This window comes from Manis javanica, chromosome 4 (genome assembly GCF_040802235.1).
Source record: "Manis javanica isolate MJ-LG chromosome 4, MJ_LKY, whole genome shotgun sequence".
NCBI lineage: Eukaryota > Metazoa > Chordata > Mammalia > Pholidota > Manidae > Manis > Manis javanica.
In genome coordinates, this window is record NC_133159.1 from 101,222,273 (window position 1) to 101,240,944 (window position 18,672).

At 46.3% G+C, this 18,672-nt stretch overlaps 1 protein-coding gene across 3 annotated transcripts in view; it reads right to left on the minus strand.

Moving 5' to 3' along the window:
• IGSF3 (immunoglobulin superfamily member 3) overlaps positions 1–16,838 on the minus strand; it is an 89,221-nt gene extending 72,383 nt beyond the window's left edge. The window contains exons 1-2 of one of the 3 annotated variants that reach the window (XM_017650326.3): positions 16,693–16,838; positions 15,384–16,054 (exon numbers count right to left, since the gene is read on the minus strand). In XM_017650326.3, coding sequence (XP_017505815.2) covers positions 15,384–15,426 — 43 coding nt within the window. In that variant the 5' untranslated portion in view covers positions 15,427–16,054; positions 16,693–16,838. Of the gene's footprint in view, positions 1–15,383; positions 16,055–16,141; positions 16,288–16,474; positions 16,607–16,692 lie in introns of those variants that run through there. The other 2 variants (XM_073234463.1, XM_073234462.1) reach the window with 2 other exon arrangements.
• Positions 16,839–18,672: the final 1,834 nt, after the last annotated feature.

The window sequence follows — 18,672 nt, forward strand, 5'->3', positions numbered from 1 at the left end:
GCCTGCCACAGCTCCAGACCCGGCTCCCACAAGGATTTCCTGGCCAAAGGCAGAGCAAAGTCCAGTGCCGTAAGGACAGCTCTCCTCCCCTTGTGGCCACACCCACGGCCCCGGCCCTTAGCCCTAAGGGTGCTGTGGCATGGGAGGAAGAAATGAAGGAATAGAGCGCTCTTACTTAGCTGTGTCTGCCAGGAGGAGATACCTGTCACTTCCTCAGCTATTTTATTGGCTAACATAAGTCACATGGTCATAACACAACTGCCAAAGTTTGGAGTGTCTGTGCAAAAGTTGAGCTGTTGTCCCTGAACATCATCTTAAGCCCTGACCTCTGGTTCTCCAGATCTAGCCCATATTTTCCAAGGAATTCAAGGTCTCATCACTTAGATCTCCCATCTTTACCTCAAAAGCCAGACAGCATCTTCCTAAAATAGATCACCTCTTCCAAATTTCCATTTTACGTCATTTCCCAAGTCTTCACAGACACCTAGTGCCACCTTCTAGACCTCCCCCTTCCTCAGCAGTCAGTCATCCCTCTTTTAACACTCATTTTATTCCTTTGCAATTTCCCTTTTGTATCTTTCCCCACTTCCTACTGCTTTCAACTCAGATCTCACTATCTACAGCTGAACTATTCCAAGAGCTTAAACTGGTCACCCAGCTTTCAGTTTCTTCCTGTCCAACTGACTTGGTACATGGCTGCCTAATCCTCCCTCCCTTCCCAGGTCCAGTTTCTCCCCTGTTCAAGAGCCCACAATACTTCCCCATTGCATCAATCATGGGTCACCTGCTAAGCCTGCAATTTGCAGTGCTCTAGAATTGTCCATGGAACTAGTTGGGACATAATCTCACTGCTCTCTGACAGTGCCACGTCCACTCCTGTCTCCACAGGTCTGTTCATGCCATTCACTCCTCAGGATGCCCTTGCACCCTTCCTATGCAAATCCTAATCCTGCCTCAGGATCCGTTCCAAATACACCGTCCTCACTCGAGTCCTTCCCACCAATGTACTTACCTCTCTCCTTTCTGGCTTACAACAGAGCTAAGCACTGGCTCTGAATAGTCTACTTTTTGATGATAATATGAATTGTACTATTTTAGAAGAATATTTCCTGCTTCTTTGAGGGAGTGTCTAATATAGTCTGTCTTCAACTATAAGTAAAGAAAACACCAACTCAGATGGCTGAAACAGTGAAGACAGAAAAGTAGAGCCTGCTCAGTTGTCAGTGGCTCTGTCATCAAGGACCCTGGTCCTTCCTATCTTTTCTTCTCTGAAGGCCTCAACAGACTTACTTTCCTCATGGTGACAAGATGGCTGCCTCATTTCCAACAATCTAGTGGAAGGAACTGTCCCTTCTTCTGTGTTTCTTTTTAAGAGAGAAGACATCTTTCCTAGAATCCCCCCAGCAGACCTCTCCTCATATCTCATTGGCCAGAACCATGTCACACACCCATGTCTAAATGATGGGCCTCCATGACTGGCTTGGATCACTCAGCTTTAATCCTAGAGCTGGAAGCAGGGTCACTTTTCCATGAGTAGTTGTGTGGGTGTTGGGGGTGGGTGGATGGATATTGGGGGTAAGCATTCAAACCAAATCAGGGTTCTATCATCAAGAAGAGAAATGAATAGCTATTGTACAGGCAACCAACAGTGTCTGCTACAGGCAAGGACCAAGGACATATATTTGCTTTTTTTCCCTAACTTGCCACCACCATCCTGTGCTGACATGTAAACATGCTCAACAAATAACTGTGGAATTGAACTGAACTAGAAATTATCCTGTGGGTGTGAGAAAATAGTGAGCATTGTAATTGAGTGGTACAATTGGACAATGGTGCATAGAAACTGGAAAGAGGGCCATGAAATCCAAACAGATGCAGAAAAAGGCCTTAGCAAAGGAGGTTTGGAGAGCTCTGGTCCAAGCCCTATGCTGGGCCCAACTCCCAGTTCCACAGATAGGAAGCAGGCCCCAGGCCAGAAAGCTTGACGTCTCTCAACAGGGCCCAGCTGGACCCTCTCCTCAGTTCAACCCTTGCCTCCAATGGGCCAATGATCTACATCCATGCACAACTTGCCAGGCACACAGGAGGCTCACAGTGAGGACTGTTAGTGCCTAGCAAGTACCTGAGCACAGCATGGGCCCACACAAACCTGCCAAATATGCACACCTGAACACATGAGGTCTGGGTTGTAAAAGCCAGTGCTCCCTTACTCAGGCTTACAGTAACTGCTGCTTCACTGTGCTGACAGGTCTCTCCTCCCTCTTTCCTCTTTGGGCCCCCCTACTATCTTTGCCTTCCATCTCAGCTTTCTAGATTCTCTGGAGCCAGTGACAACACTCAAACCCCAAACATACATGCTGCTACCCGAGGCTGGGAAATGTACCAAGAACTGCACAGAAAATACACTAACTGTGGGGCTCTCAAGTCCCTGTGATGCCCCACGTCCACTTCACAGGCCCATGAGACACAGCCATTTGAAGTTCTGGAGTTCCCTTTCAAATACTGCAACTACATTTTTGTAGCTAAAGAAAACTGTGTCAAATGCAGCCCACTTTAAGAGCTCATTGATTATGACATGTACTCAATATTCAGTACGTATTGACTGAGCAACTATTAGGTTGAACCACATGACATTGCTGATACTCAACTGTTTTTTGACCTACAAATACGGTATTATCACAAAACAGTTCAACCTAATATGCATTTTATGGTAGGCAACATGCTAAGGAGGAGTTTGGGACATGATGACCAACAGCACATGCTATCCTGAAGGAACTTACACTCCAGTGCATTAAACCATTAATTACAAAGTAATACACAATCTAGCTTCACTACTGTGATTAATCATATGTGTATTTATTCATGTACCGCTTGACCTCTTTGCTGGCCTGTAAGCTTTATAACGATGTTGGTTGTGCCTCCTACATGTAACACACTGCCAAGCACTTAGCAGGACACATTAGATATTTGTTAACTTACTACTTCATGTTCCAGTAGACAAGTACAGGTGCTGTGGAAGCACTGGGCAGAGTGATCTAACTAATCTTGGGGAGTAAGGATTTCACTAGCTTGAAATTTCTGGTATCATTGATAAGGCTGAATTAGGTCTTCACAGGTTTTTATACCCTGTACAAACTATCAGCAGCATATGCCCATGGGGCTTCATAGAAACTGTGTAAAATACTGAAAGAGAACAAACTATTTTCAAGCACAGTCTATTTCGGAAACTTTATTTATATAAACCATTGGTACACTAACTGCAAATCATTCTTATTTCTCTTCTAAAGCAGGAACCCCCAAGGATCTTTATCAGGCACTCTATGAGCCTAGTTTGAGTTACAGTATTTACTTGAAAGTAGTAACAATGAAGTTCTTAAAAATATTTGGCAATTCAAACATCTTACTAATTCAAACTAATCCTCCTTACTGGTCTACGTTGTTAGAGATTTTTACCATCCTATTAAGAGAAAGCATCAAAGGCTGCACTTAGAGAAACAGTCACCAAATTTTTTTACAGAACACTTGAGATAACAAAAACCTAAACTAACGTCAGAAAGTGAGTGGAAATAAGAAACAAAGAAACAAGTTGAAGAGTAACTGTAATCCAATTCAGTCTAATAACTGACACCTACAGGGAGTCACATTCAAATTATAAGCAAAGCATGTGAAAGTTTTAGATACTGCACCCCTGATCTTTTAGTTGACCTGGTATAATTTAATGAAAAATGTTGGTGGACACTGCTGGCCAGCAGGCCTCTTATCTATTCTGCAGCATCTCTGTGAGAGCCAATCCTGGACCAGACATAATGAGCTGAGGCAGTATCTTTGGGTGTGTTTGGCCTGTCACTCTTCTCTGCGGCAGGACAGAGATTTACTAACACACTGGTCACATTAATAGAACATCTTGAACCCTTTCGACATGGGAAATGATCGGCAGCCTCTGTCCCCACGCCAAAGGCAAACGAAAACCTGTTGCCAGCAAGGAGTACACCAGGTCTCTCTGAAGGACGCCCAAGTCCTCATCTAGTCTCCTTTGCAGAACCTTGCAAATCTCTTGGATGCAGGCAGGATGATCAGGAGCTGGAGGAGATTATGCTCTGAATGTCTTAAGAGATTAGTTACTTAAAACCCTCCACATGACTTACAGATGATAGAGTAAAAGCCTACTTGATTAAGGCTGAACGCCTATACATTTGCAAAAGAGAAAATATGCAGAAGAAAACAAGAGTCAGATTACTGATGGGCACAGCACCAGCTCCAGGATATCAGGGGCTGCTGAATAAATTATAACAGGGAGGAACAGACAGTAATCATAGATTCACCATAAATACCCCAGCCTTCAAGGCTCTCACATTTACTTTCTTTCCCCCAAAGCACAGATTGAATCCGACCTTGTACTTAAATGAGGCCTGGCTCTTCCCAAATTCCAAATATGGGAAATTACAGCTCTTCTGTGGTGGGGGCAAGAGTGGGAAGGCAAGCATTTGTATTATGTAATGTTTTCATTAAAACAAAGACCGCATACACCAGTCTCTTTCTCTTCTGTTAGAGGCATTTTCCAGTCCTCCTTCCACTCTCCCCCAGCCTAGGCTGCCACAGTCTTTTCCTCACCTCCGGAATAAGTCCCCTTTAAAACAAGAGGATTACACATGAGAGCTATAAAGATTCTGCTAAAATAAATTCAGGTCTAGAGGCACATTAGTTCTCTATCTACTTTCTTCCTTCTAGATGCCCACTGCTTGTGGGGAGCTACTCAGAAGAACCGGATTCATGATGTGGGTGTGCAAAAGAAGCTATGGATACATTCCTCCCAGCCAGAGGTGCCAGAACACCCAGCTAGAGGCCACCACACACTGACAGAGGGACGGAGAAGAGCTGGGCAGGGAGCTCAGATTGTGACCGTGCTTTTCTGTAATGACTGCCCAACTGTTCAGCAAGCTTTCTTTTGTAGTAAAACATCAAAAGACATGAAGAAACTGTTTAGCAGACCATCTCTAAACAGTGTTATGAAGGGTTGTCTAGTTTTGGGGTAAGCCTAGAACAAATCTATATGTACAATCACTCCTCTGATAAACTAATGGACGTGTCCATCTGGGAAGCAGAATTCACAACACACCATGCTTCTCCAAACCAACACAACCACAGTGGAATAAAATCACCGACGAAAACTAGAAAGGACTCTAACATGTGCTGCTTGTAGGGAGAAGGATGGCCCTGCACAGAGGCTCTAGGAAGCAGCAGCCACCTGCTTCGGGGCTAAGAAAATTCCTACTAGGTCCAGTTTACAACCTGCTGGGAACCTGAGGCTTAGTGGAGAAGCACCAGTGGCTTGCGAGAGAAAGGTAGATCAATGCCTTCTCAGGGCTAACCCCGGATCAGGGAAGGGGACCTGGCAAGGTGCAGACCTGGAAAAGCCTACATTTCACTGAGCTGACACAGCACCTTCTGGAAAACACTGGTGAGGGCCCTGAGCTGTCCCTACAGCCTTCCCTCCCATGGCTCCCTGAGAGGAGGCACTCTGCAGGGAACTAGGAAGGCCAAATACAACGTACGAGACAGGCCTCAACCTTAGCATCACCACACTCCCAACAGAACGGTTCTCAGAAGAAAGCCTAGTATTGGATGCTGTCTCTTCTCTAATAGGAAGTATACAGTTGTTCTAGTTCTCTTTTGTTCTGGCTTCCTAGAAATTCAGAGCTAAGTATGAAATTCCCAATTCCCACAGACAGACAATTTCCCCAGCAGTTAATAAGACATTCCACATATCTAGGAGTCAGGATATTTGCATATTTTCAAAAAAAAGAACTTGCCCTTATGGCTATCCAACTCCAATCTCCCCCCATTACTGGTATGCATTTGACTCCTAAAGGGCCTTCATTCAGGACTGCCTGAGGTATTTATAATTCATGGCTGCTAAAAAAGAGCTGAGAACAAAACAGGAAGAAAAGATATTAAGTAATACTAAGAAAAAAGACTTACCTTAGGGATAGAAAAGACTTCCCTAATGTCAGAGTTTTTAATTAATCTTCCTATCTATTAAAAATTAAAAATCTGTATCAGGTGACTACTTAAAATGTTCATCATTTTACCTTTTGATTCTTGGTACATAAGAGAAGAACAATGAGCATTTGTAGTGGGCATTCAAATATTTGTTGAATGAACAGATGGAAAAAAAGTCTTTTTAGAAAAGTACTGTAAGCAGATTCTAACAGAAGAGTGGCCTCAGGACAGGTGGTCAGCAGGTCAAACCCTGATGTTTAAGAAGGGTTGACTATGATACGTGAATCTAACAACCCTCCCTTCAAAATAGCAACTATTTTAAAAATCAGGTCTAAAGGTGAACCATCCAGAAACCTGGCATTTGCTCCTGGGGTTTTAAAAAGTCACACTCGTGAACATGAGAAGTAACCCAACGCTTTGAAATGATCATCTTTTTACTGAAATAGCTGCTTCTGCTGGGCTAGAGAAAAAAAGTCTCTTCCTTTGGGGTAAGGTCTTAAATGTCTGGAAGCCAGCAACCTTAGAGGTTATTCTAGTCCAAATCATTCTAAATGGAAGACTCATTTGGGAAATGAAAATGCAGGAAAAACTTCTCTCACTTTTTTGTCCTGGTCTATAAACAAACAAGTATACTTGATTGAATCAGACACAAAACCTGGTACTTAGGGCTGTCCTCTTACAAAGTATTAAACAGGCTTCATTTTAATTCAACGTATTTTCAAACTATAACTAAAACAGTCAACAAAATATGTGTGTGCTTGATTTGTTAAATTTATGTGTTCAGGGAGAAAATATTCAGAATAAACAAGTCAATTATTTTCATTAAATATATTAAAATTTAACTGTAGCATTTTTATTATAACTTTAGCTTTTGACACAGTAAGACAAAATTATTGTTATATAGCTACTGAATGAGGCTCACTACTCCCCAATGATTACACAAATTACCCTTTCAACTAGCTATAAAATAACCAAATCAGTTCTGATATGGCCATAAAATTAAGCCTGAAAAAAAAGTGAAGTAAATCACCCCTTTAAAATCATTGTTGAACAGTAAATTCTGTACAATCCCATTTATGTCAGAAAAAAAAATCTACATTTGTATGAGTATATGCATAGAAATTAAGAAAAAGGTCTGGAGGAATTTATGTCAAACTGTAAAAAATATATAATAGACCTAATAAGGGGCATGGAGCACAGAGGGGAACTTTCACATTTTACTTTTTGTCTGTGCTATTTAGATTTTCTACAACAAAACTATATTCACATGTTACCTCTGTCAAATGAAAATTCAAAGAAAATAAAGCAAAGAAATATAAGACACCTTCTGAAATTGAAACCAATCTCTCGTCACCTTACTTACTTTTATACATAATACTTCATTACCCTGAAGTACTTTATTTGTTGTTTTAAATTATGACTTAATTCAAATCAACTCGTCAGTGAAAACTGAGATTTCCTCATGGGGATGCTACACCTAAGAGGCTGTAAAATTTCACTCTCTGGAAGTCTTTTTTTAAAAATGGGAGTAGAATGTACCTGGACAGGTTAGGTGTGGCCTGACCTGCAGCAATGGATGGCTATTCAACTCCAGGTCTCCCTCCTCCTCCTACTCCAAGTCCCTCCTAGCAAACCAGTCAAGGTCACCAATGAAACCAATTAATGGGTAAACACCACCTAGGTTACCCAAACTCCTAGGGTTCTCAAAGCAACTCCTGAGGTTGGAAGCTGGCCACTAGAAAAACACTGAACAATGACTCTACTTCCCCTAAATTTCAAATACAGGGCAAGGCACTAACGGGTGAGCTAATGTGCGTCATAGGCAACCCAGAGCACCAGACTAATTTTGCTGTAGAGCTGGACTCTATCAAATATGAGCAATCTTACTGGTTATCACATAGGAAAAACAGATTAATTACTACTTAATAAATGCTGTCTAAGAGACAGAAGACTTCAGAATTATGGGGCTCCTGATGGAAGGGAAGTTAATAAAAGGGGTCCTTGAAAAGGAGGTTAGCAGCCTCCCTCATGACACAGCTCTGTCACCAACATAGCACAGGTGGGACCCAGTGCCCTGCTAAGGGCAGAGATGGTGTTCTCAGAAGTCACCATGAAAAAGGAGAAGCAGACCACACTCCCAAGTATGGGAAAATGGGTGTTACAAAAACAGGATTACATACACAAAAGTAATGCCAACTTAGGGCAATCTTGAACATACTCCAGTATATCAAAGAACCATAATGGGAAAGAAAACAAAAAATGGTATCAGAATTTTTCCCCCATTTTAATAAAGGGAAGGCCTAGAGACCTGAAAGTTGAGGGGAAGAGGCCACCATTAGAAGACAGGATGCCAGTTTCGTTGAGTGCCCAGTTTTGCTAGAGTATCTTTGCGCTGATGATGTTTTGATGGATACACAAAAGCTCCTCCTTTGGGACAGGAACAGGTCCTCTTCACGTCCACCCTGGACCCCCTACCCCCTCCAGGAATGCCTCCCGCCTTCCTTGGCCACTTCTCCCTGGTCCTCCAGACACCCACTTAGAGCTCCCTGGTATCTCCCATCTGTCTCTGGCCCAAATACCCAGACTTCACACCAGCCAACTGCTCCAGTTCTTACCTGGAGCACCTGCAGGGTCCGGCCCACTGACACTCAGGCTCCTCCACCCCTAGAAGCCTTCTCAAAGCAGCCCATATGCTCAGCTGCCTCCCCCCTACAATAGGGCCAGGACCTCATTCTCCTATTACTTAAGAAATGCCTAACATTCCAGCTTTTCCAGAAAACCTTTCCAGATTGACCAGCTACTACTACCAGATTGAAGTGAGCTACTCCAGCCTCATCCCAATCCTGGGCAGATCCTTCCCTCACTACTCCCTCTGAGCTGTAAACAAAAACAGCTTTGCCTTGCCTCTCCTTCCCCAGTCAACACCTGTTCTTGGAGAGCAAACAATATCAGGGTCTCCCTGCCATTCTGCAAAGGGATTTACAGTTCGTTCCACTGCTGGCCTTAGATAATCATTTCCTTAAGGGCAGGGACAGGGTTGTGTTCAGCAAAGCCTGGGTCACCTGGATGATGGGGAATAGGGCATTTGGGTGAATTTAATTAGAGTGTTAATACAGCATTAGGCAGAAACTTTGCTTGAACTCTATTATAAAGCCTATTATAAAGCTTTTAAAAATACATCTGACCACTTTCCAGCCTGGGTAGAGTTAATATAATTTAGTCTTTGATTTAGGATCTTGCAGTGCCTGAGGCTCATCATTCTCCTCTGCCACAGTAATTACAGATGTGAAGATGTAGAGACTGGGCCAACGGTGCCTGGAAGCTAATTTCTAAAATAAATCCTTGTTACCACATCTTGTGATTTTTGCCTTTCTGAAAGTAGAGTTCAAAAATAAAAACAAAATCCCACTTCATTGAGGGTTCCAATTAAAGGAGGTCCATGGCCATCACTTTTGTTAAGTGCCTGCCACTGTGGTCCACAATTACTTAATAAAGGGTTCTTGATGAGGGAATTTGGCAACACGATTCTCTACAAACACAAGCTTGATTTTGAGGCAACCACTCATTTCTTGGAAAATCAGGAGTATTCACAGACAGGTGTCCTAAATTTCCTCAAATTGAAAATCCACCCTTTCTGAGGAATAGCTGTGCTCACTCTGAAGCAGCAGAGACAGGTGTCCAATCACGGCAAATGAGGAACTATTCCCAAAAGAGCCTAAAAATGTTAATCAAGGAGCTGTAAATGAGGATAGGAAGCCTGCAACAGGAGCGACTTCATCCAGTTCCCAGGCCAGGGCTCAGCAGAAGTGGTCTGCCTGGGCTCTGGGGACCCACTCTAAGTCCAAATTCCAAACTCATTACAACTGAAGCAATTCTCTGTGTCCATATCATCCCACATGAATGGGGCCCTAAACACACTGACAGTCATTTCTCTGAACACTAAAGGGCCACTCTGCCACCATATGGCTGCTGACTACTCTATACTATCAGGATAATGCTGGGATTAGGATGCCCTCTCCATCCAAACCCTGCCCAGTTCCGAAACCCCAGCCCAAGTCCTCTCCCACAGTGTCTTCCCCAACAACCACCGCCTGCACTGAACTTTACTTTGTACTTCACAGGTACGTGAGCTCAGATGGGAAAAAAAAAATACATCTTTACTTGCACTAACCTCTAAGTGCATGTTAACTGTTCTTTTGATTATGAATGTAGGCGACCATCACAGTAATGCTCCAGGACCTGTGACTGTGTCACAAGAGAAATTACAAATACTTACCTATCACATCACAGTTCATCTAGATATCTCAGAATCTCATTTTCACTCTTCACTACATCATAATTACAATTGTTAGACCTGCTGTTAGATCCTGTTATTTAATGTGTTACTAAAGAAGCATACTGCTATATTATGTGTTTTTTAATATTTTGATGACTATTTTCAATATAATTGATTTTGTTTGTTATTCTATGTATTTTCATTGATGCATTTCAAAATGTTACACTGAGAAGGGGACCTTAGGCTTCACCAGACTGCCAAAAGGATTTGTGGCACAAAAAAGGTTAACAACCCCTGTGTAGAGGAGCAAAGGCACAAAGCTCTAGAGGCAGACAAGTTTGAATTCGAATTCAAGCTCTACCAATTTCTAGCTCTTTTCCTTTGAGTGAAAGGATTTAAATTCCCTGAGCCTTGAATTTCCTCGTCTTGATGGAGGGAGCCAATACAGAAACTCCAATCTTGTGAAATCATTCATTCATCAAAAAATGAACACCTATTTGTGCCAGGCACAAGGCTGAATTCTGGGGCTACAGTAATAAAGAGGACAGAGATGGTCCTTTTAAGCACTTCGTACAGGTGGTCATGCTACCTGATGATGGCAGCAGTGACTCGCACGGAAGCGTCCTATGAACACTGCAGCACTAGTGCTAAAACCGCAACACTGAGTGTTGAGTTATGGGCTCATTTATGCTGCTTCCCATGTAGCAACTGTGGGTTCATCTAGTTCATGCCTTCAGCTTCTCAGAGGCCAGAGGCCTATGCCTCATACAGAAAGGGCAGTTTACTAGACGGAAGAACCAATGTTCCTGGCTTCAAAACCCTTCTCTGCCACCTACTGCCTTTGTGACTATGCATGAGACCAGTACCTGTGCCTCTGAATCTGTTCTCGCCTTCCCTACCATAAAAGACCCCCAATTTTTAGCTGGATGCTAGGAATTAAAGATATTTCCCAGCCTCCCTTGCAGCAAAGTATGGTCATGTGATCAAGTTCTAGCCAATAGTAAGCAGACGTGTGCAATTTCCAGGACATGTCCTTAAATTAGGAGGGCATCCCCTCACCAGCCCTTTTTCTCTTTCCTGGTGGCTGGGCTAGCATAGCCATCTTGGGCCATTAGATGACCTTGGGAATGGAGGGATGCACAGGGACCAAGACAGAAAGGGCCTGGGTCCCTAGCACAGTGGAGCACCATTGCACTAATCTACCTCTGGCAAGTTCCTTAACCTCCCTGGATCTCAATATCCCCATCTACAAAAAGGTGATAATGTGAGATATCTATCTACAAGGGTTATTTTTGAGGACTTAATGAGATAGAACTTGTTTCATGGTAAAGGCTAGAGTTAGGAGAAGTGGTATTATTACTGTTCTTCTCTTGCTGCAGTGAAAAACAGAGGAGACTGGGACATCTTAACACATCCTGGGTACCCAGAGGTGGCTCAATGAGTCACACAGTTGACAAGCATTTTAGCCAGTCTAGTCCTGACAAAAATTTCCTTCTCTGCAACTACTATCAAATGGTTCCCAGGAAAGGGAACCAGCACTACCTGTGGGACAACTGTTGGGATGATGTTTGCTCATCCATACACCACGATCCTCATCCTCTTCATTCAGAACCCTTCCCACGATGGCCCTAAGCCACTTCACTTCTCTCTTCTGCCTTTGATCACTCCAGTCCTGCCTCTGAGCTCACTCCCATCAAAACACCAAAGTTCTTTTCAGTCTCTTTTGGAAGCACCCTCTGGCCTCTACCCTAAGAAACCTTCCCTACCTGACCAGCCAGTGATCACTTTCTCATTTCCACACTATTCAAGCAAGAGGCTTCTCAAACTCTACAAATGAAATTCTCTCCCCCTGGAGAAGAACACAAGTGATTATTCCCATCTACAGATTCTCCTGTGCTGGTCCAGAGATGTCCCAATCTCCTACATGTTTCACTGTGAACACTTTTCAAACTATTTTATCTTGTTTGAAGCATCAGCACTGGCCTAGGAGGCATAATTCTCCATGGCTATGCAAAATCGAAATTTGCTTTATGTGCCTAAAGCTTATATTCATCTTTCTTGGTTACTGCAGACACAAATCCTATTCTATCTCTCCCACATTGCTGTCATCTTTCCATGTCACTGTCAGTCATGCAGGCTGCTCTCAGGCACAGGCACAGGCACAGGCACAGCCACAACCACCTCCCCCTCTTACTCCCTCTTTCCACACTCATGCCTACTCACACCAGCTCCTGCTCCGTCTCTCATCTTCTGCACCTCTGGCTCCCCCCTTTCTTAGTAGTAAAGTTTCCTATCCTGACAGCTCAACCAGGCCCAGGCTTAAGATGGCTTTGGAATTGGAACGAGGGTGGCTGTGGCAGCCGGTGGCTCCCAAACTGGGAGGGACACCAGAGCTGCAACAGGAAGAAACAAAACACAGTGGTCAAGAGGGCAGGAATCAGTGCCCATGTGGCTTCAGAAGGACAAAGACATGGGCAGGAATCAGTGCCTAGTCAGGCAGAGGAGGAAGCTAATGCAAATCCCAGACACTGGCAAAGGAAGGAAGCAGAAAGCATAGGTCTGAGCGTGTCAAGGGAGTAGCAAGCGTGTTGGAGATTTATGCTGTGTCCACCCTCACACACTAACACAGGGTTTTCTAACTAAGACTGTCTTTTCTGGAGTCTGGCAGCACCTGGATCAGTCTCGCTTTGTGGAGCACTTAAACCTCTCCTACTTTTTTCTGAACAAAATTCTTTCCCAGGTGTGTGACCCACATAGGAATAAAACCTTGGGATGCTTTGCTATTTTAAATTCACGCTGCACATTAACATGTGTTACAGAGCAAGAATGCTGATGCATGAATCAAACCTCACCAGACTGCAAGCAGGAAATAAGCTCCCAACATGGGTTTTGTTACTCTCTGAATACCTTCTGCTCTCTGAGATTAACAAAGTAGTGGCAAGGCCCCTCCTCGCCAAGCTCAGAGGCATCTAGTGATGAGAAAGACGTGATGTCACCAGTGGTTTCAAACAGTCAAGCAGAGATAAACATGCATGTCCACAGCTCTATACCTTCCACTCCCACCCACATCTGGTCTTCTGCCACCATCCCTTCAGTGCCACCATGATGCTCATTTTCCTCTATGGCACCTATTTGTACATGAGGCTGGGAGTGGAGGGAATATAACAGGGCCTAGTGTCAGGGCCCCAGCTCCATGCCAGAGAGTGGCCCACAGGGTGAATGCAGGGGGACCAGAGGCAGCCAGAAGGAAGGAAAGGCACAAATGTCATACTTCCTTGTTTTTCCTTTGGTGGTTCCTTCCCCTGCCCTGGGCCCCACCCTTCCACTCAGCCCTCTTTCCCAGCCGCACCTCCCACAGCACACCCAAGCCTCCCGGAGGGCTTTCCTTACCTGCCCCCTGAAATCCACATGAATCACTAATTACTGATTTCAACCCAGACACTAAGTGAAAGGCAGATGCAGCATGACAAATACTGAGATAATATTTAGGACTGGTGAATGGAGAGTTCCCTGTCTTCCCTCTACTCTGCCCCAGAAGACAGGAGATGCTATATCCTAGCCCACACCTGGAGAAGACTGACTAAACCTCACACCAGACTGGGTATCTATCTATGTGTGCTGAGGGGGTGAGGGGCTGGCACGAACAAACTCACACGCTGGTTCCTTAACTCAGACAGACACTGGAATTCCCTAGCACAGCTGAGAGACAGATGACTGCGTCACCATCCCAGAGAATCTGGTTTGATGGGTCTGGGGCTGCTGCCTGCATGCACAATGGAATTTTTAAAGCTTCCCCAGTGATTCCAACATGTACTCAAGTTTAGGAACCACTGATTGAACTCATTTAATATGTGTTGCAGACATTTTTCAAAGCAGTCAAGATGCTCAGAACACCTTATAGCCTTTGACTGTCAAGACAGCCCTTGGAGTTATCACCCCGTTTTATTGAGATTCGGACATCAATCATGGTGAGGCTGTGATTCAACTCAACTTCTGTAACTCCAAAGTCCATTCTCTTTGCACCCATCTGTGAATTCTTGCAAGGGTATAGACAATGCATGGAAGCAGTTACCACTGCCAGCAGGTCCCGAATAAATCCCATAAATGCAAGACCCCTTTGGAGATGCAAACCCCACAGGCAGCAGTGATGATCTCTTCTGAAGGCAGGGGACACAGCGCTACACAGACCTGTACTCATGTGTGAAGTCCAAGGAGATGGAGAGAGAGGATGCACCAGATCCTGGGGGGGGGGGACTTATCCTAGACCCAAGATGTGTCCTTAGATACCACACTTAGTACAGTGCTCAATGGCATAGAAAATACCAGTGAATATGGGAATGGATGAGTGCTAGGCAAAGGGGGGACACTTCCATGGAGAGGGAATCCTTATGAGCGGTGTCACAAGATGTCCTCTTGTGGCCACAGGCTGTCTCTTCATCCCACTCCAGGCATTCTGACCTCCTAAGGGGCACAAAAACCAACCCTAACACACTTTCTACCAGGCAGCTTCAATTCCTCCAGTCTCTCTTCTTCCCAGAAGTATGACCTGAGCTTCCTTGGTGAGGGGATATAGGACTAGCACCCTCACACATGTTTAGTCTACAGACCACTCAGGTCAGGTGAAGCATCCCTTCAGACCTTACTTCCACCCAGCCTACGTGCCCCCTAGAAAAAAAGCACCATTACCAAACCAACTTTCCCAGCGGAGTGGGAATAGTGTTGCCACTTCTGACTAGGAATCAACACGGACCCACCCAGCAGTGAAGACCCTGAAGCACTCACATTTGTAAGACCAGAAGAAACCAGAGTGTGGCCCACATGGAGTCCTAACCACCGACACGCAGAGGCAGGACCTCACGGAAAGGCCTGGGACAGACACTTAAGGGCGGCAAGTATTCCTTCTTAAAGACAACAAAAAAATATGCCACCGTTCCTCCAGGATTAGAAATGGGCATCTTAGTTCTCTATTCCAACCCGTGACACACCTCGGATGCCTCCTGGTGTCCCCCAAAGCTGAGTGTTGATGGGAAAGAACCACAAGGAATTACCGGAACCAAGGGCAGGCTAAACTTTCCCATCAATCACACGGATAAGAAGCGCCACTTACCCAGCACAGCCAGACAGCTCAGCACTGGGGAAAAGCACTTCATGTCGGCAGCAGAGAGGAGACACAACACGAGCGCTTCCTCTTCTCCCAGCACTTAATCTCTCATTTCTGACAATGCACTTACAGCTCCAGAAGGCAGTTTTGGAAACAGAACTTCACTAAGAAAATGAAAACAGGTTAAAGAGAAGAAAACAGCAGGCAGGAGTTGGGGGGAGGGGCGGTGGGTGGCATGTGTTAAACTCCCCTATGCCAAAAGAAGGGTCCAGAACAATTCCGAAGGCTTTCTAGGCTTCTGTCACATTGTGTGCCTTGAGGTTTCCACTGCAAGTGAGGAATGCTGTGGATTAATCCCTCAAGCAAAGGGAAAAGACGAGTCTGAGAAAAATCCTTTCATCCACTGATTATACAGAAATGTCCTTGGCTTCACAGTGAAGGTGCCTGTAATCTCCCTCATTCGGATTCCCCAAAGAGAACGGGGCAGGTTTTGTCAAAGACTTTGACAGCCAAATCGCCTTGGCTGGCACCGACCGTTCTGGGTTCTTCATCAAAAAGTCCGTCTCCATCCATGATGGTAGGTCACAGAGCTGCCACCTGCCCCGGACCTGCCCAGGACACACGAAGCAAGTTGGCGTTCGGCAGCCCTGCGGCGGTCCCACAATGCCAGCAGATACCTAAAACAAACACAACAGAGATTTATCAAAGGCAAACACAACCGCGGCAAGACCGAGACGGGCCGAGCGCTGAGCTAGTCCGGACACCTGGGTCGCGTTCCTGGACCAGGACCGTCAACCTTTGCATTTCGACCTTGCGCAAGTCGCCACATTTGCCTCCACCTCAGTTTCCCTGTCCAGAGGAGAGCAATTGTGGGGAGACCAATTGTTCCTGCAATACTTGGAGCAAATGCTTTACTCCCGGGAATTCCCTTCGCCTCCTACCGGGCCCGGCGCCGCCGCTAGCCCCACCCTCCGCGGGAGCTAATCGGGAAGGGGATCCACGGTGCGGCCGCCACTCCCGGTTCCACCCCCGGCCCCCGCCCCACCAGGGGGAGCGCTGAGCGCGCCGCGTCCCAGGTGGCCCCGCTATTGTTTTACCTTCCCGGGTGTTTATTTTTCGCTGATTGCAAAGAAAAGAGGAGGGAGAAGAGCCCGGAGCTTCTCTTTCCGCTGCCAGGGGAGAGGTCTCGGGCCCGACCCCCGAACGAAGCCGGCGCTGGGCCCACCGCCGACCCTCCCCGCCAACCTTCCACGGTTCCCGGCTTCCCTCGCCGCCGCCCCTCCCTGCGCCACCGGCGCTCCCGCCGGATACTGACCTTGCCCCCAGCCCACTCCCTCCACGCGTCCGTCCGTCGATCTGTCCTTGCGCACGCCTCCGGGGACGCGCCGCCTCCCCTCCTGTCCCCTCCGCCACCGCACCCGCAGCCGCGCTCCGGCCCCTCCCGAGTCCCCGCCCCCTCCAGCCCGGCCCGCTGCTCCCGGGCGAGCCCAGCGCGGGGCGGGGGCGGTGGCCTGGGCGAGAGGCACCGCCCCTGGACCCGCCCCGGGGGCCTGGCGGGGATCTGGCAGGGCTCGCGGGGGGGAGCTGCTCTCGCCTGGCCCGCACCTGCTGGTGTCCGGGGTGGCCCGAGGAGCAGGGCACAGCTGGCGTGAGGGCCGGGCAGCCCTGAAAGTCAATCAAGGGTTCACAAGCGGACTGCCGGGCCGCCGGCGAGAAGGGCGCAGGCCTTTCCCAAACGCGCAGCAAAGGACCCACAAACCAGGAAGAGAGCGGTGTAGGAGCGCGTCCCCTCTCCGCAAACACAAACAAAGCCCTCAGCAGGAGACTCGAATCTGCCCACGTGGAACCCCATATTGCGCTTAACTAGAGGACAGAATTTCCTGGAAGTTGAGACTGAACTGGAATCTGGAAACAGCCTGGGTTCTAACGGTGGTTCCTCCACTTCCTCACTGTGGACCTTGACAGAGTTACTTAACCTCTCCGTGCCTCAGTTTCCCCATCTGTTATGAGGAAATAGCCCACCCTGACTTAATAGGGTTATGTGAGATAACCATGACTCACTTGTTAAAACACTTAAGAGTGGCGCCTGCACATTCTCAGCACTCAGTAAATGTGAGCTACACCTATTTTATGAGGAACAGGTGCATTTTATTCATTCAATACTTAGGGAACACACAAGCTGGGAGGCATGGTCAGAGGTGACCAAAATAGAGAACAGGACAGTCCTGCCCTCCTGGAGATTGCAGTAAGTAAATAAATAGGAACAATAAAACAGGTATAGCAAAAAAAAGAACAGAGTGTTAAGAAAGCACCCCTTGTGGTGGGGTCAGGGCATGAGTAGGAGGGGGGTTTGGTCAGATCAGGTGCTGGGAAAGCTCCTCAGAGGAAATGAAAACTAGGTAGAATCTAAAGGGGCAGTAGGAGGCACTGCTACTACTAATCTAAAGGAAGGGAGAGGGAGAGGGAAGGAGTCATGGGCCCTGGAATCAGTATTCTCCAAGGCCCAAAGGGGAAAGAGGGAGTGGCCCAGCTAGAGGACCAGAAGTCTCTCTTGGGCCCAAATTAGGCTATAAGAAAGTGACAAGAAATGAGCAAAGGAGAAATCAGGTGCTGGTACCTGGAGAACTTTTCATGGTGTGTTAAGGAGTTTAGACTTTACCCAGGGCCACAGTGAAGCCCCTGAAGGTTTTGAGTAAGGCGTGTTGTCAGACTGTACATTTTGGAAAGACCACTCTGACCTAGGTGCGGAGGACAGATGGGAAGGGAGTTCTACGAAAGGCTAGGGTTTGTTGCTGAAAATCCAGATGAGATGATAGTGACCAGGACCACAGAAGTAGCAAAAGGGAGGGTGTGGAATGAGCAGATCCCCTTGACGTTGGGCTCCTTGGAATGCCGGGTTAAAGATGAGGAAAGGGGCAGAAAAAAAAGTTCAGCCTCAACAACTGAGATCAGGATGCATAGGATAAGTTTGGATGCATTGAATTTAAGATGCCAAAAAGGCACACAAGTGAAGATGTCCAAAAAGCAATTGAGGTCGGGGTGGGGAGAGTGGAGTTCAAATGCCAAAAGGGATTATAAATATATAAGATGATTTTCACCCTATTGGACTGTATAACAGGGAAAGACGGATAACTCACTGTGGGGAAAATGTAAGTTCCCATAACCAGGATCTTCACCTGACCCTAATCTGCTTGATGATGTAATTGGCCTACTGCTAGGCTACTGCTTACACACCCATTGGCAATAAGCCAAGATTGCCTGTGCTGCTGTATAGAGAGCTCTGCCCAGTGCTTGG